This window comes from Leptonychotes weddellii, chromosome 15 (assembly GCF_054177405.1).
Source record: "Leptonychotes weddellii isolate Sample4059 chromosome 15, ASM5417740v2, whole genome shotgun sequence".
In the NCBI taxonomy this organism is placed as follows: domain Eukaryota; kingdom Metazoa; phylum Chordata; class Mammalia; order Carnivora; family Phocidae; genus Leptonychotes; species Leptonychotes weddellii.
The window spans coordinates 41275421-41302685 of NC_138383.1; the positions used below are offsets into that span (position 1 = coordinate 41275421).

Consider the following 27265-nt stretch of genomic DNA (forward strand, 5'->3'; position numbering starts at 1 on the left):
TAATTTAAAACAAAAAGGTAGATTTAATGCAATAACAACATTAATCTGAGGATAAATAAATCCACAACAGACTTTAAAGTTTGAATTTTTTTTTTCCTTTCTTGGCAGAGAGAATGGTTTTCTTAAAGCACATAGGACTGAAGATGTCAAAACAAAATGTAATCTCTTAATGTCCAGGTCAAACAGGCTTGGTCTTCCCTGCTGCCCTCCTAACACTTGCCACTGGCCAAGGTGATAAATTTCTCTCATCTAACTCAGGATGGATGTTAGTTTCAAGAGTAACTAGATGGTTTGTTTCCAGAATCATCTTCTTGTGATCCCATGCTCTGTAAAGAAGAAAGTGAGACCATCTACTTATGTTTGCTCTTGCCAAAGGTTTCCCACCAGCCCCAAGCAAGCACGCCCCATCCCTTCCCAAGGACAGTCACCCTGTGTACAAGTGGAGAGGCTGTAGTTTGCATACTTCCAGACTGTAGTTTGAAAATGTGAACTTAGTGACAAAGATTTTCAAGAACTTGGGGCAACTAAACATTTAATCTCATATCAAGCTCACATTCCTGATGAGGAGATAACCTCTCCTTTTCTATCCAGGCCACTTCTAGTTAATAAAGGGAACCCTAATCACCTTTTGTACAAACTGGGGGTTCACTGTGATCTCCTGGTCCATGGCCTTCAGTCGCTCATCCAGCTCTATGCACTTCAGCATCTGGTGATAGACACGTTTGAAGGTGGTTATTAGAAAAGTGAGTTTAGGTCAATTTACCTCCTTTTTAACCTAGAGTATTAATATGGGTGCTAATAGGTTCACAATCCCATGATCTGAAACACCTGGGGCTACACAGGTTTTGGAATCAGAATTTTTTGAATGCAGAAAATTAACAGAGTACAAGTACTGTAAATTAACTAACAACCCAGCAGGACCTAGGGCAGCTCCCCATAATCAAACACATTAATATCCTTTGCAGTGAAACCTAAAAATAAGCACCCTAAGCGGGATAAAGACCATACATCATTTTGGGTGAAATTCACCATCACACTGAGTTACCAAAAACCTCCAGTTTTCATGGGTTTCTGGATTTTAAACTGCAAAAAAGGGAGTGTGGAAGTATCCTATGTTACTCTGCATTGCTTTTAGGCTTCTGAGATTTAATGTCTGAGGTAAGGAACACAGACTGCCCACACAATCCCAACTCATGTCTTGAACCCAGAGGGGTACTCAGAGCAGCGTGACCTCAGAAACTGCAAAGGGGACCCCGCTCCGGTCCCTGGCTGCTGCCCGACAGGGAACCGAGGGACGGCCTTCCTCCCCCAGCCGCCCCGCTGCCTCCCACTCCTCCTGCAGAAATGAGGCTCTACGTTATAAATGGTGGTTGGGTGTGAATAAAACTGTACCAATTGTAAGACCCTAAAGTGTTTTAGTAGCTGAACTAGGCTCTGGTGAGCTGATGGGAAATCCAGCCCACCGTTTACTTGTTATAACCATACAGTCTGGGAGAGGTTGAAGCAATGACTGTTTTCAAAATAACTTTCTAGGAACTATGATGTTTCTAGAAACTATTTGGAACTACCTGTATTTTAAAACTAAAATTGTCCAGGATCATGGAGGCAGTATTTCAAATATAGCATCTCAAACATCAATCAAAACAAACAAACAAATCAAAACCTGGCATTCGTATTTACCTCCTGGTCGATGTTATGAAGCATGGCCGGATTATTATATTTTTCAGGGTTATCATGGAAACTGACCATACCGTCCTTCTGATTAATACTTGCAAAAATTTCACCATCCTCTATCTGTAAAAAAAGGAAATCAGGAAAGTAGTTTAGACCTGGACACTATGCAAAGCTATAGTGTTTCAATCTAATTGGGGGAAAGGACAAAAAGCAATAAATTTGTTTTCATATTTTTTAAGCACCATCTGTTTATTCAACAAGTATTTATTGAACACCTAGTATGTGCTAGGCACCATTATAGATGCTAAGGAGTGCAAAACACACACACACATACATACACACCTGCCCTTACCATTTTTTACTGAGGTAAGTTTCACATAATGTAAATTAACCATTTTAAAGTGAATAATTCAGGGGCGCCTGGTGGCTCAGTCGGTTAAATGTCTGCCTTCGGCTCATGTCATGATCCCAGGGTCCTGGGATCGAGCCCCGTGTCGGGCTCCCTGCTCAGCAGGGGGCCTGCTTCTCCCTCTCCCTCTCCCTCTGCCCCTGCTTGTGTTCCCTCTCTCTCTGTGTCTCTGTTAAATAAATTAATAAATAAAATCTTTTAAAAATAATAAATACATAAAATATTTTAAAAAAATAAAATGAACAATTCAGTGTAATTTGTAATGTGTAACTACCACTTCTATCTAGTTCCAAAACATCTTCATCACCCAAAAGGAAACCCTATACCCGTTGGAGCAGTGACTCCTTTTCCCATCCTCTCAGCTCCTGGCAACCACCAATCTACTTCCTGCTCTATGGATTTGCCTATTCTGGACATTTCCTATCATTTGAATTGTATATGCTTCTTTTGTTTCCTGCATCACCCAGCATAATGCTGTTGAAGGGCCTTGCATCTTAAACTGTGAAACCTTAACACATTTTTGTTTCACCCCACTACAAATTCTCTTCTGATTCTTCAGAAAACCTTTCCTGCCAATGCTGATTCCAAGGTAGTTTCAAGGTCTATGTTCTTTATTTGCTTCAATGACTAGGGATTTATTTGACTGGCCTTTACAGCCAAATCCTGTCCAGGAAGTTAGAAAGTGAGAAACCATTAAGTCTCATGAAGGTATTATTATTAACACATTGCTCCACATTCTAGCTTTGGAAGGGATCGATGCTACCTACTGAAACAGCAATCAGTCCAACACATATTAAATAGAATATGTCATCCTTTATGTGCTCACAGACAGCTGCCTCTTTAAAACGTGGGTGGAATAGACCCAAACAAAATGCAAACCTAGGTTTACCACAACAGCTCTTTTTGTAGTAACCAGAACTAGAAACAACCCGTGTCCACCTAATTAATGGGAAAGTATACTCACACAGTGAAATACTGTAGCCCTGAAAATGAAGGGAACTACATACAACACTTTGCTCATATTCGAGCAAAAAAAGCCAGACCCAAACAAGTATATATTGTACATGTCCTTTTGTAAAAGCTCAAAAAAAATACAAAATAGAATGTGAGAAGTCAGGGTAATACCTTTCTAGGCAGGAGTAGGGCTAGAAGCAGGCATGAGAGATGGTTCTGGGGTGCTGCTAATACTCTGATTTTTGATCTAGGTGTTCCTTTCACAGGTGTCTTCTCTTTGTGAAAATGTATTTGGCTATACACTTAAGTACACTTTTCTCTGTGCAGGTTATATTTCAAAAAATGTTTCCTTAAAAAATCCCTAACATACAATCTGAATAGGCCAATATCTATTAAAGAAATTGAATCTGGGGTGCCTGGGTGGCTCAGTCAGTTAAGCATCTGCCTTCGGCTCAGGTCATGATCCCAGGGCCCTGGGACTGAGTCCTGCATCGGGCTCCCTGCTCAGCAGGGAGCCTGCTTCTCCCTCTCCCTCTGCCTGCCACTTCCCCTGCTTGTGCTCGCTCGCGCTCTCTCTCTCTCTCTGTGTCAAATAAATAAAAGCTTAAAAAAAAAAGAAATTGAATCAATAATTAATAACCTTCTGAACAAAAAGCACGAGGCCCAGAAGGATTCACTGGTGAATTCTACCAAACAATTAAGGAAGAAATTATATCAATCTCTACAATCTCTTTCAGAGAATAGAAGCAGAGGGAATACTTCCCAGCTCATTCTATGAGGCCAGCATTACCCTAATATAAAACCAGACAAAGACATTACAAGAAAAGAGAACTACAAACCAATATCTCTCAAGAACATACATGCAAAAATCCTCAACAAAATATAAGCAAATCCAACAATGCATCAGAAAGAATTACACAGGGGGCACCTGGATGGCTTAGCTGGTTGAGCATCTGACTCTTGGTTTTGGCTCAATCATGATCTCAAGGTCGTGAGATTGAGCCCCGCATCGGGCTCGGCACTCAGCAGTCTGCTTGAGATTCTCTCTTTCCCTCTCCCTCTGCCCCTACTCCCACTCTCACGTGCTCTCTCTCACTCTCTAAAATAAATAAATCTTAAAAAATTATACTCCCCCAGGTATGCAAGGCTGGATGAACGTTCAGAATCAATTAATGTAATTCACCACATGAGCAAACTAAAGAGATTATGTTCCTATCAACAGACACAGAAAAAATATTTCACAAAATCCAATAACCATTCATGACAAAAACTCAGTAAACTAAGAGTAGAGGGGGAACTTCTTCAACTTCATAAAGAATATCTACAAAAACCCTACAACTAACATCACACTTAATGGGGAGAAACTCAAAGCTTCCCCACAAAGAACAGGAACCAGGCAAGTATTTCCCCTCATATCACTCCTTCTCAGCATCATACTGGAAGTTTAGTAAGAAGAGAAAAGAAAATAAAAAAGCTGGGAAAGAAGAAATAAAACTGTCTTTGTTTACAGACGATAAGGCTGCCTATGTAGAAAATCTGAAAGTATCAACAAAAAAACCTTCCTGGAACTAATAGGCAATTATAGCAAGGTTACAGGATACAAGGTTAATATAGAAAAGACACATGAAAAACTGCTCAACATCAGTTGGCATTAGGGAAATACAAATCAAAACCTCAATGAGACACCACTTCACACCAGTCAGAATGGCTAAAATTAACAAGTCAGGAAACGACAGATGTTGATAAGGATGCGGAGAAAGGGGAACCCTCCCACACTGTTGGTGGGAATGCAAGCTGGTGCAGCCACTCTGGAAAACAGTACGGAGGTTTCTCAAAAAGTTGAAAATAGAGCTACTGTACGACCCAGCAATTGCACTACTGGGTATTTACCCCAAAGATACAAATGTAGTGATCTGAAGGGGCACCTGCACCCCAATGTTTATAGCAGCAATGTCCACAATAGCCAAACTATGGAAAGAGCCCAGATGTCCATCAACAGATGAATGGATAAAGATGTGGTATATACACACAATGGAATATTACGCAGCCATCAAAAAATTGAAATCTTGTCATTTGCAACGACGTGGATGGAACTAGAGGGTATTATGCTGAGCGAAATAAGTCAATCAGAGAAAGACAATTATCATATGATCTCATTGATATGAGGAATTTGAGGAAAAGACAGAGGATCATAGGGGAAGGGAGAGAAAAATGAAACAAGACGATACCAGAGAGGGAGACATACAATAAGAGACTCTTAATCTCAGGAAAGAAAACTGAGGGTTGCTGGAGTGGAGGGGGAGGAATGGGGTGGCTGGGTGATGGACACTGGGGAGGGTATGTGCTATGATGAGCGCTGTGAAGTGTGTAAGACTGCTGAATCACAGACCTGTACCCCTGAAACAAATAATACATTATGTTAATAAAAAAAAAGTCACTTTCCTGTATACCAGCAACAAATGAGTGGAAATTCAAATTAAAAACAATACAATTTAAAAACTGGAGCATCATCGGGGCGCCTGGGTGGCTCAGTTGTTAAGCGTCTGCCTTCGGCTCAGATCACGATCCCAGAGTCCTGAGATCGAGCCCCACATTGGGCTCCCTGCTCAGCCAGGAACCTACTTCTCCCCTCCCACTCCCCTGCTTGTGTTCCCTCTCTAGCCATCTCTCTCTGTCAAATAAATAAAATCTTTAAAAAAACAAAAAACCGGAGCATCAAGCACTGTTTCTATCCTGCAGGTTGGAATTTTTTCCATAATGCTACTTATCACTGACAATGGCCTCTCTCCTTGTGCATCCGTGCCTTACACCGCGCTGAACTGGATAGTGTCCTTGTGTGGAAGCATCGGCTGGACTGGGTCAAGTGCAGGTGTACGGTCCTGTCCTCATCCCGGGTAACCATGTTAAGCTCCCGAAAAGTACCCAGGAGGAAAATTCAGGTGTCTGCTTATCTTTGCAACGTGACAGCACTTGGAATTGCACCATGGCGCATGCTCAGAAATAGTAAATCTGTCTCCTGCCGGGATGCAAAAGGTCCATCTTCTGCTGAGAAGTGGTATGGGAGAATACTCGGTCCTTGATTAGACATGGCAACATCATGCAGTGGCTCCCTGCAAACTGACGCGTTGGTTCTTGATACAGGCTGCATTTGCCAGTCATGTTGTTTAGTTGGGAAGTAAGCAGAAAAGGGTCTTGAGATCGAGCGGTGGGTCTAGGAGGGGGGACATTGGTCAATCCTGGTTAGGACAGGAGTTTGTTGCTCTGCTCTTGGTGGCATCTCCTTTGTCAAAACCAAGATGTGAAATTAAAGTCATAGTTCTCTTTATTTAAAAATTCTAATAAATACTCAAACTTTGAAAAAAAAAAAACATCAAAACAATACAACTTACATTAGCATACTCCCAACCCCAAATGAAGGACTTAGGAATAAATCTAACAAAATATGTACAAGATCTATAAGGAAAATCAAAGGATAAGAAAGAAAATCAAAAAGGACTAAATAAATGGAGAGATATTCCAGGTGCACAAATAGGAAGACTCCCTATTATCAAGATGTCAATTCCTCTCAATTTGATTTATAGATTCAACACAAGCCCAGTCAAAATCCCAGCAAATTATTTTATGGGTATCAACAAACTGATTCTCAAGCTTATGTGAAGGGACAAAAGACCCAGAATATTAAAGGAGAAGAACAAAGTTGGAAGACTGGTACTACCTGACCTTAACACTTCCTATAAAGCTACAGTAATCAAGGCAATGTGCTTTGGGTGAAAGAAGAGACAAATATATCAGTGGAACAGAACAGAGCCCAGAAATAGGCCTACATAAATAGCCAACAGAGCTTTGACAAAAGCGCAAAGGCAACACAATGGAGCAAAGACAGTCTTTCCAACAAATGGTACTTGAACAACTGGACATCCACATGCAAAAAAATGAATCTAGACACAGACCTTAGATCCTTAACAAAAATCAATTCAAATGGGTCACAGATCTAAAGGTAAAACGCAAAAACACAAAACTCCCAGAAGATAATGTAGGAGAAAACCTAGATGATCTTGGGTGTGATGGTAACTTTTTAGATATAACACTAATGACACAATCCATGAAAAAAATTAATTGATAAGCTGGGCTCCATTAAAATTAAAAGCTTCTCTTGCAAAACACAATGTCAAGATAAGACAGGCCACAGACTGGGAGAAAATATTTGCAAAAGACACATCTGACAAAGAATTGTTATACACAAATATACAAAGAATTGGCCTAGTTGGCTTAGTCAGTGGAGCATGTGACTCCTGATCTCAGGGCCGTGAGTTCAAGCCTCACATTGAGCACAGAGATTAGCTAAAAAAATACACACACACACACACAGAACTCTTAAAACTCAACAAGAAAACAAACAGATTAAAAAATGGGCCAAAGACCTGACAGATGGCAAATAAACATATGAAAAGATGCTTCCCATCATATATCACCAGGGAAGTGCAAATTAAACTGTGATACCACTATACGCCTATTACAGTGGCTAAAATCTGGAACGCTGACATCACATGCTGGTAAGGATGTGGGCCAATCGGACCTCTCTTTCATTGCTGGTGGGAATGCAAAATGGTGCTGCCACTTTGGAAGAGTTTGGCAGCTTCTCACAAAACTAAACATAGTCTTACCATATGATCCAGCAATCACACTCCTTGGCATTTACCCAAAGGAGCTGAAAACATATCCACACAAAAACCTGACATGGATGTTTAGAGCTGCTTTACTCATAGTTGCCAAACTTTGAGAGCAACCAAGATGTCCTTCAGGAGGTGAATGGATAAACTGTGCCACATCCAGGCAATGGAATATTACTCTGCACTAAAGGGAAATGAGCTGTCGAGCCATGAAAAAACACTGAGGAACCTTAAATTTTGATTACTAAATGAAATAAGCCAATGTGGAAAGGCTAACTACATACTGTAGGATTCGAACTATCTGACATTCGGGAAAAAGCAAAACTACGGCAACGATAAAAAAGATCAGTGGTTGCCAGGGGTGGGATGAAAAGGCAGAGCACAGAGGATTTTCAGGGCAGTAAAAAGAACTCTGTATGATACCGTAATGATGGCTACATGTCATTACACATTTGTCCAAATCTACAGAATGCACACCACCAAGAGTAAACCCTCACGTAAACTAGAGACTCTGAATGACCATGTGTCTGGAGAGGTTCAGCAACTGTCACACATGCGCCACTCCGGTGAGGGTTGCTGATAACGGAGAAAGCTGTGGAGGGGCAGGGGGCATATGGGGTATCTCTGTACCTTCCCCTCAATTTTGCTGTGAACCTCAAACTGCCCTAAAAAAAAAAAATGATGTCTTATTAAAAAAAAACAAAAACAAAAACAAAAAACACCCCACAACAATCCCCACCCTCATAGACCTTATATCTAGGGCGAGTCTTGAGCTCACACCCAAGCTTGACAGCGTGGTTATCCTGGGCGGGATCATGTCTGCTGTGGGAGCAGGCCTCCACATTGCAGGATGGAGAGCAGCATCTCTGGCCTCTATCCACTAGATGTTAGGACCCCTAGCTTTGACAACCAAAAGTATCTCCAGACATTGCCAAATGTCCCCTAGTAGACAAAACACCCCTGGTTGATCCAGAGCCTGTCAGGGTCTGTCCGGGTTGGTCACACAGGGTTCAAAACACATCCCCCTCCTTTAATCCCTCAAAGCACTTCCCTAGCTCGTGTGTCCTCACAGGTGTCATAAACACTCATGCATTTCTTCTCACCCACCAAATAGCGAGTTTCCCGGCAGTACTGTGTAACTTACTCAGTCTGTGTAACCCCTGTGGGGCTTAGCAAGGTGCTCTTGACAGGCACTCACTCCATGGTTGGTCAAGTCAGACAGATTTGGTTTGTTTGGGAGGTGTGTGTGTGTGTTGAGAATTAGGCTAAAGGAAAAAAACTTCAAAACATTTGTAAATTGCCTTATGGAAAGGAAGTACTCCATTATCACAATGGAAAATAGTTTTATTACTCCTAATCCTGATATGGCAGTGCTCCTGAAATCAGAGGGGGAGATCATTAGCAGAAAAATGTAAAATGCTGACTTGTTACACTCAAGATTTGCCTGACCTGGGCTGAGGATGTAAGTTTGGTTTGATGGATCAAATCAGAACCATGTATTTACAAAACTGAATAGGTAGGTAGATTACAATGTATCAACTTGGTGGGTCACCATGTACTCATTTATTTTTAAAGATTTTATTTATTTATTTATTTGAGAGGCAGAGAGAGAGGGAGCATGAGCAGGGGCAGGGGGGAGGGGGAGGGGCAGAGGGAGAGAGAAAGCAGACTCCCCATGGAACAGGGAGCCTGACCAGGGGCTCGATCCCAGGACCCCAAGATCATGACCTGAACTGAAGGCAGACGCTTAACCAACTGAACCACCCAGGCACCCCTACCATGTACTCATTTAAATGACACTTATCCAAATTTGGGGAGTGGAGAGATGCAACTGGGACGTTACCAGCAGGGGTATTGGTAATATCTGCTTTCTGAAGGCAGGTACTCAGATGGTGCCTGCTTTAGCCCCCTTTATTATAGATATTGCTCTAAGTGCAGTCATGAACTGACAATGGCCCACAAGGAGTTAAGGGGCTCAAATCAGATCCCAGTCAACGACTGTTCACTCTCTAGGTGAACAGGACATCCTTGGTGTGGGCAGCAATGCCATGACCTACATATGGACCAAGTTCATGACGTCATCATGCACCAGCACATTGAGTAGCAGTGCTTTATGACCCTTGGTACATCTGAACTATTTCACAAGCGTTTTAAAAATGTAACAGGACACACCATGCATATCATATGAGTACATAAAAGTGGAAAACCCCATAGATTTTAAAGAAGTAAACCAAAATGTCCAGAGGTTGACTTTGGATGTCCCTCTCTTTCTCTCGCTCTTTTTAAAAAGATTTTATTTCTTTATTCACCAGAGAGAGAGAGAGCACAAGCAAGGGGAGCGGCAGGCAGAGGGAGAAGCAGGCTCCTTGCTGAGGGATCATGACCTAAGCCACAGGCAGCCGCTTAACCAACTGAGCCACCCAGGCATCCCTCTCTCTTTCTCTTTTTTAATATTTTCTACAATGAACACCTATGACTTTTACAGGGACAAAAATCCACTAATTAACTTTTTAAAAGTGAAAACTCACTTACCATGTGTAAGACATATTTCTCTGCCTCCTGAGGTCCAGATAACTGCACACGACTTGCCATATCTTGTAATGATAATGTTAAAAAGGTCTGAAATCCAGAAGTAGAATTAATCACAGGTAGAAACAACTGAGGACATACATTTTATTAACTGTGTACAGAGCTCTAACGAATCACTGAAAATCTGCTTTCTATTATTGTGCAAAATAATTTTTTGTTGTAAAGATGACTTAAAGTTGATGAAACCTGTGGCTTTAGCCATCAGTCTCCTAGAGGAGTAATGACTTCTAGAAATGTATCCTGCACATACTTTCCTATGTGTCTGAGAAACATATGTACTAGGTTATTTACTGCAGCACTGTCTGTGAGAGCAAAGGGCTAGAACCACTTAAACGTCCGCCAACAAAGGACAGGTTAGTGCAGTCTGGTACAATTGCATCAACAGACTCCTATGCAGTTGTAAAAAAAAAAAAAAAAATTTAAAAAGTAAGGATACTTCTCATGGACTGAAAGAGAATCTGAGAATGATAACGTGTACCATTAAATATAAAAAAGGAGAATGGTGTGCATGGGACAGACAGCGTGTGTGTATCTGTGAGAGAGGGGGTGTGCATGCACGCGTATGTGCATAGACCCGCTCTAGAAGGCCACCCGAAAAACTGGTAACGCCAGGTTGCCTCTGAAGAAAGAAAACAGGTGGCTAGGGTACAGGAACCGGATGGAGATTTCTGTCCCTTTTGAATGTTGTACTGTAAATAAATAAATTAAATATAGTTGACGACATCGCATTCATTCTTCAAAATTTCAAGCGAAAGTATGTAAACCACATGGGGGTTTCGAAGGAAGTTGAGTGTTTAGCACTGCTCTGCAAGGGACCTGAAAACAACCCCTTTCGGGAACACACCAAAAGAGCTCTTTTCTTAAGGAACTCTGGTAATATTTACAGCAACAGCCTTCTCAGAGGGCCTTCTCAGAGCAGGGCGTGTTAAAACCCTGAGGCTGAGAATCTGTAATGAGCCAATGACCAAAAAATCTACATATACTTTAGTTCAGAGAGTAGCTTCCAAGAAAATGAAATTACTGTTAATTTTAAAGAAGTCCATAAGCAGTTTAAGACAAGTGAAGACTTATATTTCCTATACCCTTGCTCGGCCTACTTGCCTCGACGACTCTGGCTTCTCACCACTCTCTGGCTTCTCCAAGTCTGCCCACTGTCAGATCCTCCACCCAGTAAAAGCAATCCTGTAGGTTTAAGCGGCTCTCCGCTTCCTGTTACCTGCAGCACGTGCCTTTGGAGGTCACCTGAGATTTCATGTTTCTTCTATACTTTTTTGTACTGTTTGAACACTTGGTAATCAGCATGTTTCTTGTCATCCAAAACCATCAGCTTCCTTTCATTTTGGAAAATAAAACTCGTGTAACTGGCTTACCTCCTACCTCCTGCACATAGCTCACTCAACTCTGGCCTAAGTGGCAATGTCAGGGTAGTGCCGTGTTCAAGTAAGAAGTTCGAACAGAGATCAGCACAGCCCAGGAGGTTCCGCGCTGGTCACAGGGAACTCGTGTGTGCATCGTTAGTTCTACCCCGTCTGCCCGTGGCTCTGTTGACCTCTCTCAGGCTACCTTTCTCTGCCTCCCCATGGAGCCGTGTCTCCTACCTGTCTTCCTCTTCACCTGTTCCTCTTCTCAAATACCCTGCTCTAGCCCTGAAAAGACCAAAAGGTATAAATCAAACTCTTTCTAAGTCATCAGTTGTGAAAATAGTAGAGACATCCTGCCACACTTTATCCCTGTCTCTGCTTCCTCGGCACTGAGAAGGGGAGAGAGGAGGGGGAGGCCCAGGGGAATCAGGAGATGCTATCTGAGGGCGTCACTTGCCTCACCTTGGTTAGCCTTTGAATATTCTTCTTATAAAGAGAAGACAGGCATTGCTTCACCAGCCCCATGTTGTTATCACGAGTAAAAGTCTCACTGTGCTTGTTCACCAGGTTGCGGAGTTCTGAGGGATTATTGGTTGAATAGACTTGTGCTAACTCGTGGTACGCATTGCTAAGAGGCTACAGGTTTAAAGGTGGGAAAAAATCAGATTAAAGCAGTAGAGATATACACTTCGTATAGGAAGCAAAAGAAGACATGCTACTATGTTTTGAAAAAGTACATTCAATATCCTTTACTGTTACCTAACAACTTATAATTTACCCAAAGTGAATGCCTAGTTTTTACAGGTAATTACACTGGGAAAAAAGAAGGCAAAATCTCCCATCATTCTCAACTCTCTTGCAAACTTTCTCACACACATACACATACCTCATCAGATGCAACAGGATCATCTGCTCTTTTTTGATAAGAAAAAAGAAGACAGAACAAGAGAACAAACAGTGGTTGACAGGGCCTACTAAGAGCCTGAGCTGCTTTAGGGATTTTATATACATTATCCTCTATTTTAAATATTAAGAAATTGGGGCCGAGGTCTGAAAGAATGTGGGGTGGTCATCAGGGGCACAGGTAGAAATTGGGTTCAAGCCTTTATCTCTACTCTGAAGTCTGTGTTCTTTACCATGGATGATATCTTCATAAATAAACTACTAATGCTTGTAAATGACACCCTGCAGTCATGAAGACATCACTTTATAAAAACATCCTTACTAAAACAGGGCAGCTCAAGGGCCACCTGAAGGGACCATGCCATTCTCCAAAATGATCTGAGAATGGCTACCCTAAACCTACCCTGCCCATCACTCTTCCACACAATTAGAGGGAATCTCTCTTAACCACCCCCACCCCCATCTGTGACTGGGCAGCCTAGAGCCCTAAGAACCACAATAAGGGTCTTTGGCAAAGAACACTTGGCCATCTTCAATAAGACAGCATAAAAATCTTCTCATTGGGAAGATTTTCAAATTGATATCCTGAAATTTTGAGTTCTATACAACGAAGAACAGGGTTAAAATTGTTATCCAGGGGCACCTGAGTGGCTCAGTCGGTTAAGTGTCTGCCTTTGGCTCAGGTCATGATCCCAGCATCCTGGGATTGAGGTCTGCATCAGGCTCCGTGCTCAGCAGGGAGCCTGCTTTTCCCTATCCCTCTGCTTGCCTGCCTACTTGTGATCTCTGTCAAATAAATAAATAAAAGTCTTTAAAAAAAAAATTGTTATCCAAATGACTGTGACCTCATGACCTTTTGAACCGCCCAATTTTATTCTAAACCATGAACATGTATTTAAAAAAAATTTTTCTTTTAATTATTTTTGGGGCGCCTGGGTGGCTCAGTCGTTAAGCGTCTGCCTTTGGCTCAGGTCATGATCCCAGGGTGCTGGGATCGAGCCCCACATCGGGTTCCCTGCTCCGCAGGAAGCCTGCTTCCCCCTCTCCCACTCCCCCTGCTTGTGTTCCCTCTTTCGCTGTGTCTCTCTGTCAAATAAATAAATAAAATCTTAAAATAAATAAATAAATAAATAGAATAAATTCAATTGTGGGTAACATGTTAAAAAAAAAATTATTTATTTTTAAATGTAATCCCAAAGCTGGATCCTCAGTGAAAACAAAAGTTCAGTGAGCAGAAGTTGTGGTTTTCATATGGGGGCTCTGGTAAGATTTCCCAAAGCTTGGGCAGATTGAGTTCAATAAAATCAGCACTGCCTTTTCAGTATTTCTGCTAAACTGTAATGAAGAATAACAATGACAACGACAACAACAAAACAACCTTTATAGGAGCCTAAACATCTACGGCAATTATTACTCAAAGCAAAAGTTTGTAAACAAATTTCTAAGAAACATTCCACCCCAATCAGGTGATCAGAGGGTATATGGCTCCCAGACCATAATGTGTGTTATTAAATTTATTAAATGTCTGCTAACTTGAAGCTGCTGGGAGAGCTAAGTCGTTAGAAAAGAAAATTACAGAATTAGTCATCATTACAATTTCCTTATGGACTTAACATGTCACCTAAGACATCCATTTAAAAAAACTCACCTTAATGAATCTACCCACAATTTGAGACGTATATTTCGGTAGCTGTTGTACTTTTCCAAGTAATATCAAAGAAACTAGAATATACTTTTTATAGGATTCCAACATGATGTGGCTGACCGCCATGGCAGGAGTAGTTATAGCCTGAGCAAGAGGAGAGAGAGCTCACCATAACAGAAAGGGCAATCAGCTACACGTATCACTTTAATTAAATAACAATTCTTACATTACATGTCCTATTAGTATTTTTAATAGCATCTTCATTGAGACACGATTCTCATGCTATAAAATGACCCTTTCCAAGTATACTACTCAGTGGCTCTCGGTATATTCACCGTACTGTCCAACAATTGATGACCATTACCTAATTTCAAACACTTCCATCCGTCCAAAAAGAAACCCCCCACCCCTTAGCAGTCATCTCCCACTCTCTCCTCCCTCAGGCCCCAGGTAACCATCGTGCTACTTTGTCTCTGTGGACTTGCCTATTCTGGACATTGCATAGAAATGGCATCATAATAAACATGTGGGCTTTTGTGACTGGACTGGCTTCTTTCTTGTTTTCAAGGCTCATGCATGTTGTAGCAGTTACTGGTGTCTCATTACACTTTATGGCTGAATAATATTCCACTGTAGGGCTAGACCACATTTTGTTTACTCATCCTCAGCTGATGGGCATTTGGGTTGTCTCACCTCCTGGCCACCATGAATAAAGTGGCTGTGAACATCAGTGTACATATTCTGGGGGAGACATTTGTCTTCATTTCCCTCAGGTATATTCCTAAGAGTGGAATTGCTGGGTCATGGTGGTAACTCTAGGTTTAACATTTTGAGGAACCCCAGACTGTCTTCCACAGTGGCTACACCATTTGACACTCCCATGGGCAGTTATGAGGATCCCAAATTCTCCACCTGCTCATCAATGCTGGTTATTGTTGGCTGTCTCTTTTTAGTTCTAGCCATCCTACTGGGTGTGAGTTGGTATCATATCGTGGATATGATTTGCATTTTCTTGACCACTAACGATGATGAGTATCTTTTCATGCATTTATTGGCCATTCGTGTATCTTCTTTGGAGAAATGTCTATTCAGATCCATTGACCCCTTTTAAATTTCAGTTTTTTTATTGTTGGGTTGTAAAAGGTCTTTGTACATTCTGGCTGCAAGCCTCTTATCAGAAATAGGATCTGCAAATATCTTCTCCCACTCTGTGGCTGCCTTTCTACTTTTTTTCACCGGGATTTATGAAGGTCAGGGAGAAGTAAAAACTATCATACCCAAGTCAGCTCAAATATTCCAAATCAAAACCCAAATCACTGAGCCTATGAGGTACTTGGAATCTACAGAAACACTCTCATAAGTGCATGTGGATACACGTACAATGATTCCTACCACAACGCTGCTCTAATTGTGAAATAGCACAATCAACGAACATTCTCACCAATCAAGGACTAGTAAATCAAGTAGGTCGACATGTGGCGTGATGTGAGATAGAGCTGCTTTCACTTTTTGCTTATATAATGCTGTAAGATCTGATTTTTTTCCAGTAAGTACATCTTCCTCTTGGAATTTTTTTAAGCAGTAAAAAAAATCTATCACCTTCTGAAATTAAGGTACTAATGCCATCTACAGCTGCCTGTGTATTATTCAAACACAGCTGCATGACACAGACGAACACTAGACAATGTTTGTCGTTAGGGCAAAATCTGGGGATAAACACACTTCCAGTGAAAAGGCTCCTATCTGTATCAAAGATGTTTTGTTTTTAACATTTTAACTATTTGTGATAGAAATATTTTTTCTAAGTGCATTGCATACTTTCCTGTTTAATGCCCTCGTCATCTTGATATTTCTGGCTCATTAGTATGTTATCAGCTATCATATTGGGCTATAAAATGATCATTCGCTCAGTGGCTGTGAAGTGTCTTTATCATTTTGTGAAGAACTCAAACTTTTAACTATGTACTCTGAAATTCTTAAAGAGAAGTCACCTTGAAGATTTTACTTGACCAGACACATCATTTTTTTGAGTAAGCTCTACATCGAACATGGAGCTTGAATTCAAGACCCCGAGATTAAGAACTGCATGTTCTACTGACTAAGCCAGCCAGGTGCCCCTGACTAGACATATCCTTTAATGACACCATCTCGGCCCAACAGCACCTTCTAGTGATTCTTCCCTCAGTCCCCTTACAGTGTTTATCAATCCCCCACTCACTGAGGCAATGCTCCATCAGAAAGGCGTGCCATGCATGTCTATCTATGTGTTAACATTTCAACTAAATTGTGAGCTCCTTCAAGGCTTAGAATATCCTTTATTACCTTAATATGTGCTATGGATGTAATAAGAAATATAAACATCTGACAAATTTCTTAAAATACTAGTATTAGCCAATATTGTATCTCTTTCTCAGACTCTAAAAAATTCTACCAAATTGTGTAATATATCTCATTACACAGACCAGTGGCCATTACACAGACACAAAGCAGGAAGGGGTTTTCCACGTAAGAATGTTTTACTTATTAAAATAAATAAAACCTGAGGGGCGCCTGGGTGGCTCAGTTGGTTAAGCGACTGCCTTTGGCTCAGGTCATGATCCTGGAGTCCCTGGATCGAGTCCCGCATCGGGCTCCCTGCTCGGCGGGGAGTCTGCTTCTCCCTCTGACCCTCCCCCCTCTCATGTACTCTCTCTCTCTCATTCTCTCTCTCTCTAATAAATAAATAAAATCTTTAAAAAAAAAATTTTAAATAAATAAAACCTAAAACACGTGGTTTTAGAACAAAAAGACACTTCAAAGATCATTCAGTTCAATCTCTTCCCTTTCTGCAAAGGAAGCTGTAAAGGCCAAGGGATGTACACAACTTAACCTGAATCAGACAGGGTGTGAGCGGCAAAGCCTCGATCGGACCCCACGCAGTAGAGCTCCTCCCTCCACTACCACTCTCTTCAACTTAAGGAACAGTTTACCACCATTTACGTGATGACAGAGAAACAGTGTTTGAAAGGATCTCCACCTGAAACTCAGAGGCCCAAGATCAATCCACCCTAGCTGTGCACGTCTTTGATCACACAAGTTCAACGCAACCTCAGGGGCATCTAGAGAGATGATTACCTGTTCATAAAAGTACAGTGCTCTTTCGAAGTTCTTCAGCCCGGTATAGATCATCCCTCCATAATAATAGTAACATAAAAAGTGCTTTGCATCATAAGCTCCATTCTCTTTACAGATATCCATCATGTCCACATCAAGGTATGGAAGGGCAGGCTTAAAGCATTTTGCCAGCAAACAAAGCTGTGAAAAATTTTATGTTACATCATCATTTTAATCATACTTGGCAGGCTTTTGCAGAAGGAGCAAATTCATAGATTCCAGAAAGGTCAAGAAAATATTTTAAACCATTTACTGATTAAAAATGTTCTAAATGTTGACACAGTACCCCGTTTTCCTAAGCATTCAGAATAAAACAGCATTTCTTTATAAAAAGACTAAGCAGCCATGAGATAAAGTACTCCACAGACGAATGAAAGCTCAACTATAATTAGCCCACCCAGCACCCATTCGGTTTACAGATACCCAGACAAGTGAGTCCTTTTTCTCTTTGAGGAGAACAGAAAAGGACCGGTATAGTATGATAAAAACTAAGTTTCTCTTCAATTATTTCTTTTCAATTGCTGAATCCTGTATGTAAGTATAGGGAATTGCTCAACTCAAACTCAACAAGGCAAGCACATGGCAATGTTCTGTAACTGCATGATGATGCTGGTACAGGGGTAGATCCACGTACAAACCCAGAGCTGGGCGTTTAAGACCATGCACTTTACTTACTGTATGTGTGTTATACCTCAATCACCAAAGGTTTTTAAAAGATAAAAAGCAAAGAAAAAAAAAACACCTTGATGTGATACTAGGACATCTGTTTGGAATAGTCCAGGTACCATATTATTAATTAAAGACACAATCTACACCCCGTGGGGCTGGTTGAACCCCCTCCCCAGCCTTATGGAATACTCTGTAACTGCAAAGCACTGATGTGCAGTCCTCTCCAAGATACACTAAGTAGAAAAAAGCAAGGTACATAAGAGTTCATACAGATCATTACTATTTGTATAAAAAAAAAAAATGAGAGAAAAAAATGCACGCATTTGCTTATATGCGCACAAAATATCTTTGGAAGGATACACAAAAAACTAACACAGATTTCCTCTGGAGAGAAGAGATGGGTGGCTAGTGAGCAAGGTGGTAGGGAGACTTCATCACACGTCTTCCCTTTTGCCTCCTGGGTTTGTAACCATGTAAAATAAAATAAACGAGTAACACTTCAAAGTGTAAGAAGTTACCTATATTTATTCTCAGGCTCCCTAATTCCTTAAAAAGAAAATGACTTGGGACATTTTTAACATCACAAGCATTACTTACTCAGTTTACTCACATCACAAACCTACTGGCTGAGTCCCACTCTATAGTTTGCATTCAGTAGCAGCCAGCTGAAAATTCCCTTACTAACAAAGTATATTTTTCAACTTCTAGAGCCTATCACAGTCTCCACCAAATTACGTTCCTTTATTGAGCAAACCCATGACCAACCCTCCACCTCTGACTCAGTGTGCCTAGTACTCCTCGGTGGCTTACCTGGCAGAGATCAGCGTGTATTGAGGTCAGCTGGTTTGTATTCATCTGCATCTTGTCTATGGCTTGCTTTAGGATGCCAATTCCTCGCAGGGGCTGTCAGAAATGACATCTCTTTCAGATAAGTTCTCAAAGATGGCAGCACATTGGATCTTATGTTGTCACTTACAAATAAAAAATAACACTAATTGATAGGTTCCTTTAAATAACAATATGAGGTTTCCATACTCTTTCAGGAAATTTCTGTCCCTATTCAGTCAGAAAGTGTTTTCTTAAGCTGTTTCTTACGCTATTTTAGAGTAATTAAGCACCAATTTTTAAATCATAAAGCTTTTTTTTTCAATGATGGTCAATAATCAAAAAAGCAGTATATTACCCTCTCAACAGTTCATTATATTTTTATCAAGACAAACAAAAAATTTCCAAATTATTTACAATAAAGAGCCCATGCTTAGTAAACTTAGCTGTGGAGAAAGATGTTGGCATCTTCCCACAGAGCAGTCTAGGGATCGGTCATAAATTCTCCCCAACACCACCATCTCTTACCTGATAATAAATTCCTATTGAAACTGGTACCATAACTTATAAACAGACTGTTTCCTGCCTTGATTATAAATAACAAGACCAAGCTTCAAGTGAGGTAGCCAGTTGCTAGACAGGAGATGTGATTCTAAAATCGCTAAATAACTTACATGGGTTTTTCAGTAAAGATTTTTTTTTTTAACCGTTTCTTTCAAACCACAGTTTGTTTAATATTCCGACAAAACACCAAATGGTTCTGTCTTGTCTCCTTCCAAGCACTATCTTAAAGTTCAATTTCGAATAATAATTTAAAAAACCCGCAAATTATAACTTGTGCCAGTATCGCCAAAGTTAAAAAAGACCAAAGAACTGTTTCCGATGAAAGGAAATGAAAGAGACATGACAACCCGATGCAATTCATGATCTGAGATTTTCTTTTGTTGCAAAGGACATTAGGGAAATCAGTGGTAAAATCTGAGTAAGGTCAGTAGATTTGTTTAAAGGATTCTGATATTGATCATTGTATTGTGGTTATGTAAGAGAACGTCCTAATTTTTAGGAAACACTAATTGAAGTATTTAGGGTAAGTGGCAACGTATCTGCAATTTTCTTTCCAATGGCTCAGAAAAAAAAGAAAAAGAGAAAAGGTAAATAAGTGTGGTAAAAGAATGTTAACATCTGGAGAATCTGGGTGAAAGGTACATGGGGATTCTTCATATTGTTCTTGCCACCGTTTGTAAAGCTAAAATGTCATAAGCAAAAGTTAAAAGTTCTAGCAAACAAAGAAAAACCCAGTATATTACAACATAACAGGCGCTGGGATGGTAGTTCCAGAAACATCCACCAGCAGTAGCTGACTGCCCTGAGGCACTGCTTCTCCCTGTGTCTCAGAGGCCTCATCTGATGTGGGAGCTAGCTGTCCCTACAGCCGATGGTTACCACATACATCTGTCAGGATGCTCAGTACTAACCTGGACCCTTAAGCAATCAGGTCATTGTGTTCGTTAGCTATTCCTTGAAATGTAACCATAAATACTTGAATAACATCGCTTACCTGTTTCCTTTCCACAAGTGCGTTTGTCAGCTGATGGCAAAGCCCAGCAACTAGAGACAGCAATGACAAAACGTGGACAACATCAATGACTACACAGGCGAAATGCATTCGGTAGGAAATAAACAAAGTGGTATTTAGCTTACAAGTGTCTGTTGCGTATCGGATGTGCTCCCCGTTACAAGTGCTGATGAAAAGCTGAACCTGTGAGAATAACGTTTCGAAGTCAGGAACACTAGGCATGGAAAACTTCACAAATCTGGAATAAAGAGAAAAGAATCAATTCACCCTGATATTTCATGGGGGGAAAATGAAGAAGTAACTGAGGCCAGAAGGCCATCCTATCTCCAGTGCTCTATGAAAGTAAATGAGGTATGGTATTTTTAAAAACTAAGAAATGGACTGACCTGGTTCTTGGCACAATCAAGACACAGAACATAGACACAAATAAAGGCTGAGAAAAATATGCTTAAAAAAGACCTTTGAAAAAAGAAAACTCCCTTAAATGAGGCCAAATATCACACTAATATTCCTGAAGGAACTGAATATAAACTTCTAACCAAAAGTTTTCAAAACCATTTTTCTTTTGAGCTCCAGTGTGCTTAGGGCTATTTAGTCATCTGAAAAGCAGTTGTTGTTTTTCATGCTCTGGGGACAGCAGACTGAAGGGGGACAAGGACTGAGAGAGCTCCAGTCTGGCTGGAGGCTGCGGCCATGGGTCACGGGTGCTGCGGTCCATCTGGGAGAAAGAACCAGCTGACGGGCAGGCCGCAGAGGGGGGTGGGGGAGGACACGGATGATCCACCCTGAGTCACTAGGCAGATGCGGCCCTTCAACAAACACTCACTCTGAGAGGGGGCTAAGGATGGGTTTGTGGAGGAAATCAGATACGCTACTGCCGCTCAGGCACGGCTTACAAGTAAACTACAAGCTCTTCTTTTTCCTAAGGAAATGACCTGCTGAAACTAACTTCAAGAAAAACAAAATGGGTATTACTGCCTGAACACAACTGCTTCTACATCTTTGCACCTGTCCCTCCATCTTGAATATACATTATTCAACTGAACAGTGTCACCGCACATCTGTAATTGAACATCTCATCTTTGCATCTGTCCCTCCATCTTGAATATACATTATTCAACTTAACAGTGTCACCGCACATCTATAATTGAACATCTCATCAAAATGTATCTCGAACAATCTCATTTGGGCCTCACAATAGGTCAGTACGGCCCTGTGATTTCCATTTTGTAAGTACAAATATGGAGCTCAGGGTCCCATGCCTTGTAACTGGAAGAACATAATTCAAATCCAGGGTACTCAGAAACAAGTTCAGGGTTCGCTCCAGGTTTTCTTTTACAGATATACCTTCGAGCTTCCAAATGCTTTCATGTACTTTACCTCACTTGATACACATCTATATGTAAGTTTGTGTGTGCATAAAACATGCATGCTATCCGGTTTTTTTAACCAGCAAACACACAACAGTAGAGATCTTTACCTGCCAGCACCATCCCAAAAGAACCTTCTGCAATGGTAGAACGGTTCTTTATCGATGCTGTCCAACACAGCAGCTACATGTGGCTACTGGGTACTTGACAAGTGGCTAGTGCACCTGAGGAACTGAAGAGGCCCCGTCCTGAATTTACATTTCAATAGCCACATGCGGCTAATGGCTACCCCCTACCTAGCGCAGCTCCAGACCCTCATTCTGACAAACTTTCTTCTCTCTACTCTATTCCTGGCACATCTCTGTCTCAGGAATGGCTGGGCCAGTGAAGCCAGACCCTTGCTGGAGGTCCATTTCCTCTGGGTTTATTTACATTGTTTCAATTTTCATGACAAGCATGACATCCCAATTTGTAATACTAAAACATCAAGAGAAAAAGAATTCTGTCAAGCACACAGAGTTCCAAGGAACCCCAACTGAAATGACATCTATTTAATTTGGTCTTGAACAGCTTAAACTTGTTTGAAGGGAATTGGAAGCAATGTTGCTTTGGATCATTGGTAATTTCACTCAACACACCCCACCGTGCCCTGGGCCATTACTCCCCTATTTGCTTTCCGAGGCAGAAAATGTGGACAATCTGATGGATTACGTGAAGTGTTCAGATACATGCAAACCATAGGACCCACAACTGAGACAGCCATTTGATTTTTTAAAATAAATTTCAAAATGTGTATAAACATAAACAACAGTTAAAAAACGATAAAGCTGAAAATACAACATGCCATGATTAGCTGGGATGAGGAAAATGTAACTACTGTGACTTAAATTTACAATTGTGCTAAAGAGCTCAATGTTGTTTACACGGTTTACTTTTCTACACCAAAAAAACTACAGCCAGAAAATGCAGAGCGTTCAGGTTTAGCAAGCACAGAACTATAAAAGAAGATGCCCCTTACAAAACAGCAAGGACGCCTAAGGAGTGCTCTTGTACATCCAGAGCCCCAAGCACAGTGTCCAGATGGGATAAGTTCTTTGCAAGGAGTTCCCCACTCTTGTTGATCAGTTCACAAAGCTGAGTCATTTGCCCTGGAAAACAGGAATAACACTATCATTCAGTTACAGCACTAACCAAACTAAAGAAACTCCAACCACAGACTTCATACCTCATCAAGAAATGACTTAAAGATGATTTCTTGTATCTCCTTCATTTCAGATGAGGACTCAGAAGGCCCAGAAGTGAAATAGCCTTGGACTATGACCTCAAAACTAGACCTCCCATTTCCCTCTGGCCCCTGAAAGTTTGTACGTTTCCTCCGTTCTCTCTTCCATCCCCCAAGTCAGAAATGCACACATTACTATCACCATTACTCTCATCTCCTTCTCTGTATCCAAAACGTCACCAAACACAATTTTACTTTTAATTTTACTTCCTAAGTCTCTCAAATGGAAAGATGGAAATTATGAAATTCCCATTCCTTTCTCTCTCCCCTGCCTTAATTCGGACACTTATCATTTCTTACCTGGACTGCATCATAAATCTTTGAAACAGTCCCCCTACTTCACTCTTTCTCTCCTCCAACCCATTCTCCATATTGGTACCTGTGGCATCTTTCCAAAATGTAAAATTCAATCATATTACTCCAATGGCTTTAAGAAGCCTAATGCCTCAGCCAGGTAACAGGGCCCTGAGCCTCCCCAGCCTTACCTCCTGCTGCCCTCCCCCCTCCAACACACACACCTACTCTGGTCACACCAAGCTCAGAAAATTCACGCAACATGTCATGTTCTCTCACCTTTATGCCTCTACACATCCTGTTCTCCATGCTTGGTCTTCCCTCCTTCACTCTGTTCCTCTGGGTCTTCCTCTACCAACTCATACACTTCATTCAACAATCAGCCTGGGTGTTCTTCAGACCCTCTTCTCACCTCCCTTCCCCCGGCTAACTTGAAAATGTGTTCTCTCGGTGCCCCCTCTGCATCACCTGGGGTTGTGGTGGTTAGGTAATTCAGCATAAACTCAGGTGGACAGGCCGTGTCATTGTTCCAGTTTCAGAATACAGTGCTTACTTACCAGCCAATCAATCAACAGCCTGTTAATTAATCTCCGAATTGATCCACTGATTTTTCTCACATACCACAGTGTTAGTTTTAACAACTAAGGTATAGAATCTAATTAGGCCTGAGTTGGTACTCTGCAGTAGACTCACTGATTTTGATGCATTATACTGATAACAGACACCATGGCCACACTCTATACTTCCAAATGCTACTAGCTGTCTTTCTTGTGGGGGTGGTGGTGGTGTGTATGGGGTTTATGTAAGTCCATGGGCAACAACCTCTTGTCTCCTCCTTTATTGTTCTCTTTTGCATTTTGAACTTCAAGCTATCCATATCAACTATTTTTATTTAGTAGGCGAGGGATTTTTTTCCTTATCAAAACAAACAAACAAACCCACTTAAATAATATAATACTTAAAATCCAAGTGACTGTAGCTAGGAACTTTGGTAATTTCGTTTCTGGAGCTTCTATACTATGCTTTTAAATTTTTCCAAAAATAAAGAAATATACTATTATCATGTGTACTGCAAAATAAGAATTAAAAAAATCTGTGATCTTATTAGGTATCATCTTTCAAGACAATACAAGTTGAATGGGGAAATATCATCACTTTGTTACAAATCTCACTGGTAAATGTGAAATAGACACCTTCTTCTAGTTAAATAATTTGCCTCCCTTTTTTTACTCACTACTCTAAATATATTTCAAATGGTATGAAACACAAAGAAATAAGCATTTCAGTCCATTATTTTTCCCCAGTTAAGTAACCAATGCAGAGTTGAGATATAAAATAAAAGCTGGGTCACTATGAAATCATAAGATAGTTTAGTGTGGGCCAAGGGGAGAGTAAACAGTAAGTTCAGTGCCACAGGGTGCATCTGACATGAGCCCAATCAGAGATGTGGCCAATGAATTTTCCTCCAAAGAAAGATGGAAATTATGAAATTCCCTTCACTTAAGGTTCACGTTATAAAATTCTGAGTAAGAGCAGAAAAAACAGAAACCTCATAAACATTTACTACGCAGTGAGCATGAGGCACAAAAGCCACAGTCAGTGAAAGTATCATGTTTATCTCTGCCTGGCAGACTGTTCCTAAAGCAGTGACATGCACAGCAAGCATCCAAAGCTTTCAGATAAATCTCACTTGATGCTAAATAGTCCCTGTTCCATTTTGTAAGTGAGAAAACTGGCCCAGAGAAATTAAGTGGCTCACACATGAAGTGACTGACAAGATTCCAACCCGAATCTAAATACCCATACTACATCCCAGGAAGTAGAAACCAAATAGTTTGTGGCATAAATGAATGAATGAATGGTTTCTTCATTTATAGAGACTGCAAGTCTACGCCTTCCCTGTGAACCCCGTTTCTATGAATAATAAGGGAAAGGAGAAGTATTTCAATTGAGGCTTCATACCTGATCAGTTAACTCACAGTAACAGTGAGGTAAATAGCACTCCTCCATTTTTACAAATGGAAATAGAGACTCAAGAGATTAAAGGTGACTTGTCCAAGGTCATGCAGCTCCTAGAACTTTACAATTAATAGCTGCTAGCAGTAATTTGTAACTGCATCTATTGCACCTCATACAATAGGTACTGTTTCAAGTGCTTTTACATGCTTCCTCTCATTCAATCCCAACACCTCTCCGAAGTAGGGACTAATTTTTATTTTAGAGATGAAGAAACAGGGTGGTTAAAGGGACCTTCACAGCCTGCAACTGATTACTTTAATTCTGAGTCCAGCATTCTATATTCAGGTGATGAGATGAATGAACCAAAGAGCATGAAAATTTAAGTAATAATGGTCACCATCCCACTCCTGGAAATGGAGCCTTACAAGCGAGAGCTCCCTCGGCACTCTGCCGGACTAAAATAGGCCCGGAGGTTTCCCGAGGGCGCGCCGGCCGGCACCTGAGGGGCCGGCCAAGGCAAGCCTCCCAGCCAGGGCACCCAGAAAGGATTCGTCTCGCGCCCGCTGCCCGCGGCCTAGTCCAGAGGCGGCCAGGCGCCACCGTGACAGACGAGGCTGTGCACCAATCACTGCAGGAGGGGAGGCCGAAGGGACCAACGGACGCTCGGGAAGGCGTCCAGCGGAAGTCACCGCCCCCAAAACTGTCAAGCGAAGCGCCCGGGTGGAAGGGGCCCGGGCCGGGGGGGAGAAGGGTCCAGCCGGCCCCAGCGATGGAAGGTGGCCAGGTCGCCGAGCGCACGGGCGCAGACGAGAGCAACGGAGACCGAGAAGGCGAGGGGGCTGCTCGAACTCAGCCGCGCCCGACCCCTCCGTGGTCTGAGCGCCGCAATCCCGAGTCCGGCCCCGGAGACGAGGCTCGGGACTAACAGGGATGTCCCAGCCGTCCGCGCTGGCGGCTGGGGTTGCATGCCCGTCCCCGCGGCCCGGAGGGCCCGCCCAGGCCCAGCCTGGCGGCCCAGGGCCTCACCTTGAGCCGAGAGCTGTCGGACACTGTTCACGAATTGCTCCAGGGCAGACGCCATGTTTCCCCCCAGGCGGCCTGAGCAGCAGAAGCGGCTCACGCGGGAAAAGGCGGCTGCTCTGGGAGGAGGGGCCGGGGCGATCCTCCACAGGGCCTCAACCGCGGCCTGACGTCACTTCCGCCGGCTCAAGCACCGCGAGATCTCACCTACCTGGGAACCGGTTACTGTTCCCATGGAAACAGTTCCGTTACTCACCATAGCCGGAAGTTCGCTCTCTTTTCCTTTTCTCTTTATCCGGTGCACTTGTGAAATTCCTCCTGTTATCTAATGGGGCTGTGGGCAAAGGAAGAAATTAAATTTGTAATTAGGCGCATATTGCCCGGTTTTTGCTTGGAATGGCCGTCCCGTTTTCCACCTGGCCTAATCCTTCAAGCCTGGCTTAATTGCCACTTCTTCCATGAGGCTTTCTCTGTCTTGAAGACTGGAGCCAAGCAGGTAGCCTGGATTCAAAATCCCTTTCCTACTACTTACTAGCTGTGTAACTTTGGACAGGTTACTTGGCCGTCCTCCGCCTGTTTTCCCCATCTGTAAGCTTCTTACAGTGACCTCAGCCACGTAAAACACTTAGTGCATAGCATATAGTGAGAACTGCATTTTCGTTCAAGGTATATGTTGAATGAATTGATTTCCCCATATGGAATTGATCTGATTGACTCCCAAAGCACTTTGTTCCTCTCATATAGACACTTCCACTCTGTTGCAGAAAATTGTCTCCAAAGTCCATACCATATCCATTGCTCTTAACTGGCATGGAGTTCCTTAAATTCAAGCATCTGTCTTACTCATCTCTGTATCCTCTGAGGGCCTACCATAGGATCTGGTGCATAGTAGGGACCGAGCAAATAAGCATA

General features: G+C 41.9%; 2 protein-coding genes across 5 annotated transcripts in view; one reads left to right on the forward strand and one right to left on the reverse strand.

Moving 5' to 3' along the window:
* COPS3 (COP9 signalosome subunit 3) lies at positions 1-26534 on the reverse strand. Of its 4 annotated transcripts, XM_081805573.1 has the most exons (12): positions 26360-26534; positions 22817-22946; positions 20554-20666; positions 20411-20460; positions 18838-18930; positions 17320-17499; positions 14209-14349; positions 12120-12293; positions 10240-10326; positions 1681-1794; positions 626-706; positions 1-326 (listed from the first exon to the last, which is right to left on the reverse strand). In XM_081805573.1, the coding sequence occupies exons 1-12, from the start codon at positions 26412-26414 to the stop codon at positions 273-275; spliced, it is 1272 nt and encodes a 423-aa protein (XP_081661699.1). In that variant the 5' UTR covers positions 26415-26534; the 3' UTR covers positions 1-272. The 4 variants fall into 4 exon arrangements, with proteins under 4 accessions (XP_081661699.1, XP_081661702.1, XP_081661703.1 ...); XM_081805576.1 differs by lacking the exon at positions 22817-22946 and having other exon boundaries at positions 26360-26517; XM_081805577.1 differs by lacking the exons at positions 22817-22946; positions 26360-26534 and having other exon boundaries at positions 18838-18998; positions 20554-20641.
* Positions 1-27265, forward strand: part of MPRIP (myosin phosphatase Rho interacting protein) — a 574668-nt gene that overhangs the window by 206606 nt on the left and 340797 nt on the right. The window lies entirely within an intron of this gene.

What these genes read in the sequence shown, in the direction of transcription:
- COPS3 (XM_081805573.1), bottom strand. Translation starts at nt 26,414, where the DNA reads ATGGCGTCTGCCCTGGAGCAATTCGTGAACAGTGTCCGACAGCTCTCG. An exon ending in CACTGTACTTTTATGAACAG is followed by an intron (nt 14,350 to 17,319) that starts GTAATCATCTCT and finishes CCTCTTGCTCAG; the next exon opens with GCTATAACTACTCCTGCCAT. An exon ending in TTCATAACATCGACCAGGAG is followed by an intron (nt 707 to 1,680) that starts GTAAATACGAAT and finishes GTCTATCACCAG; the next exon opens with ATGCTGAAGTGCATAGAGCT.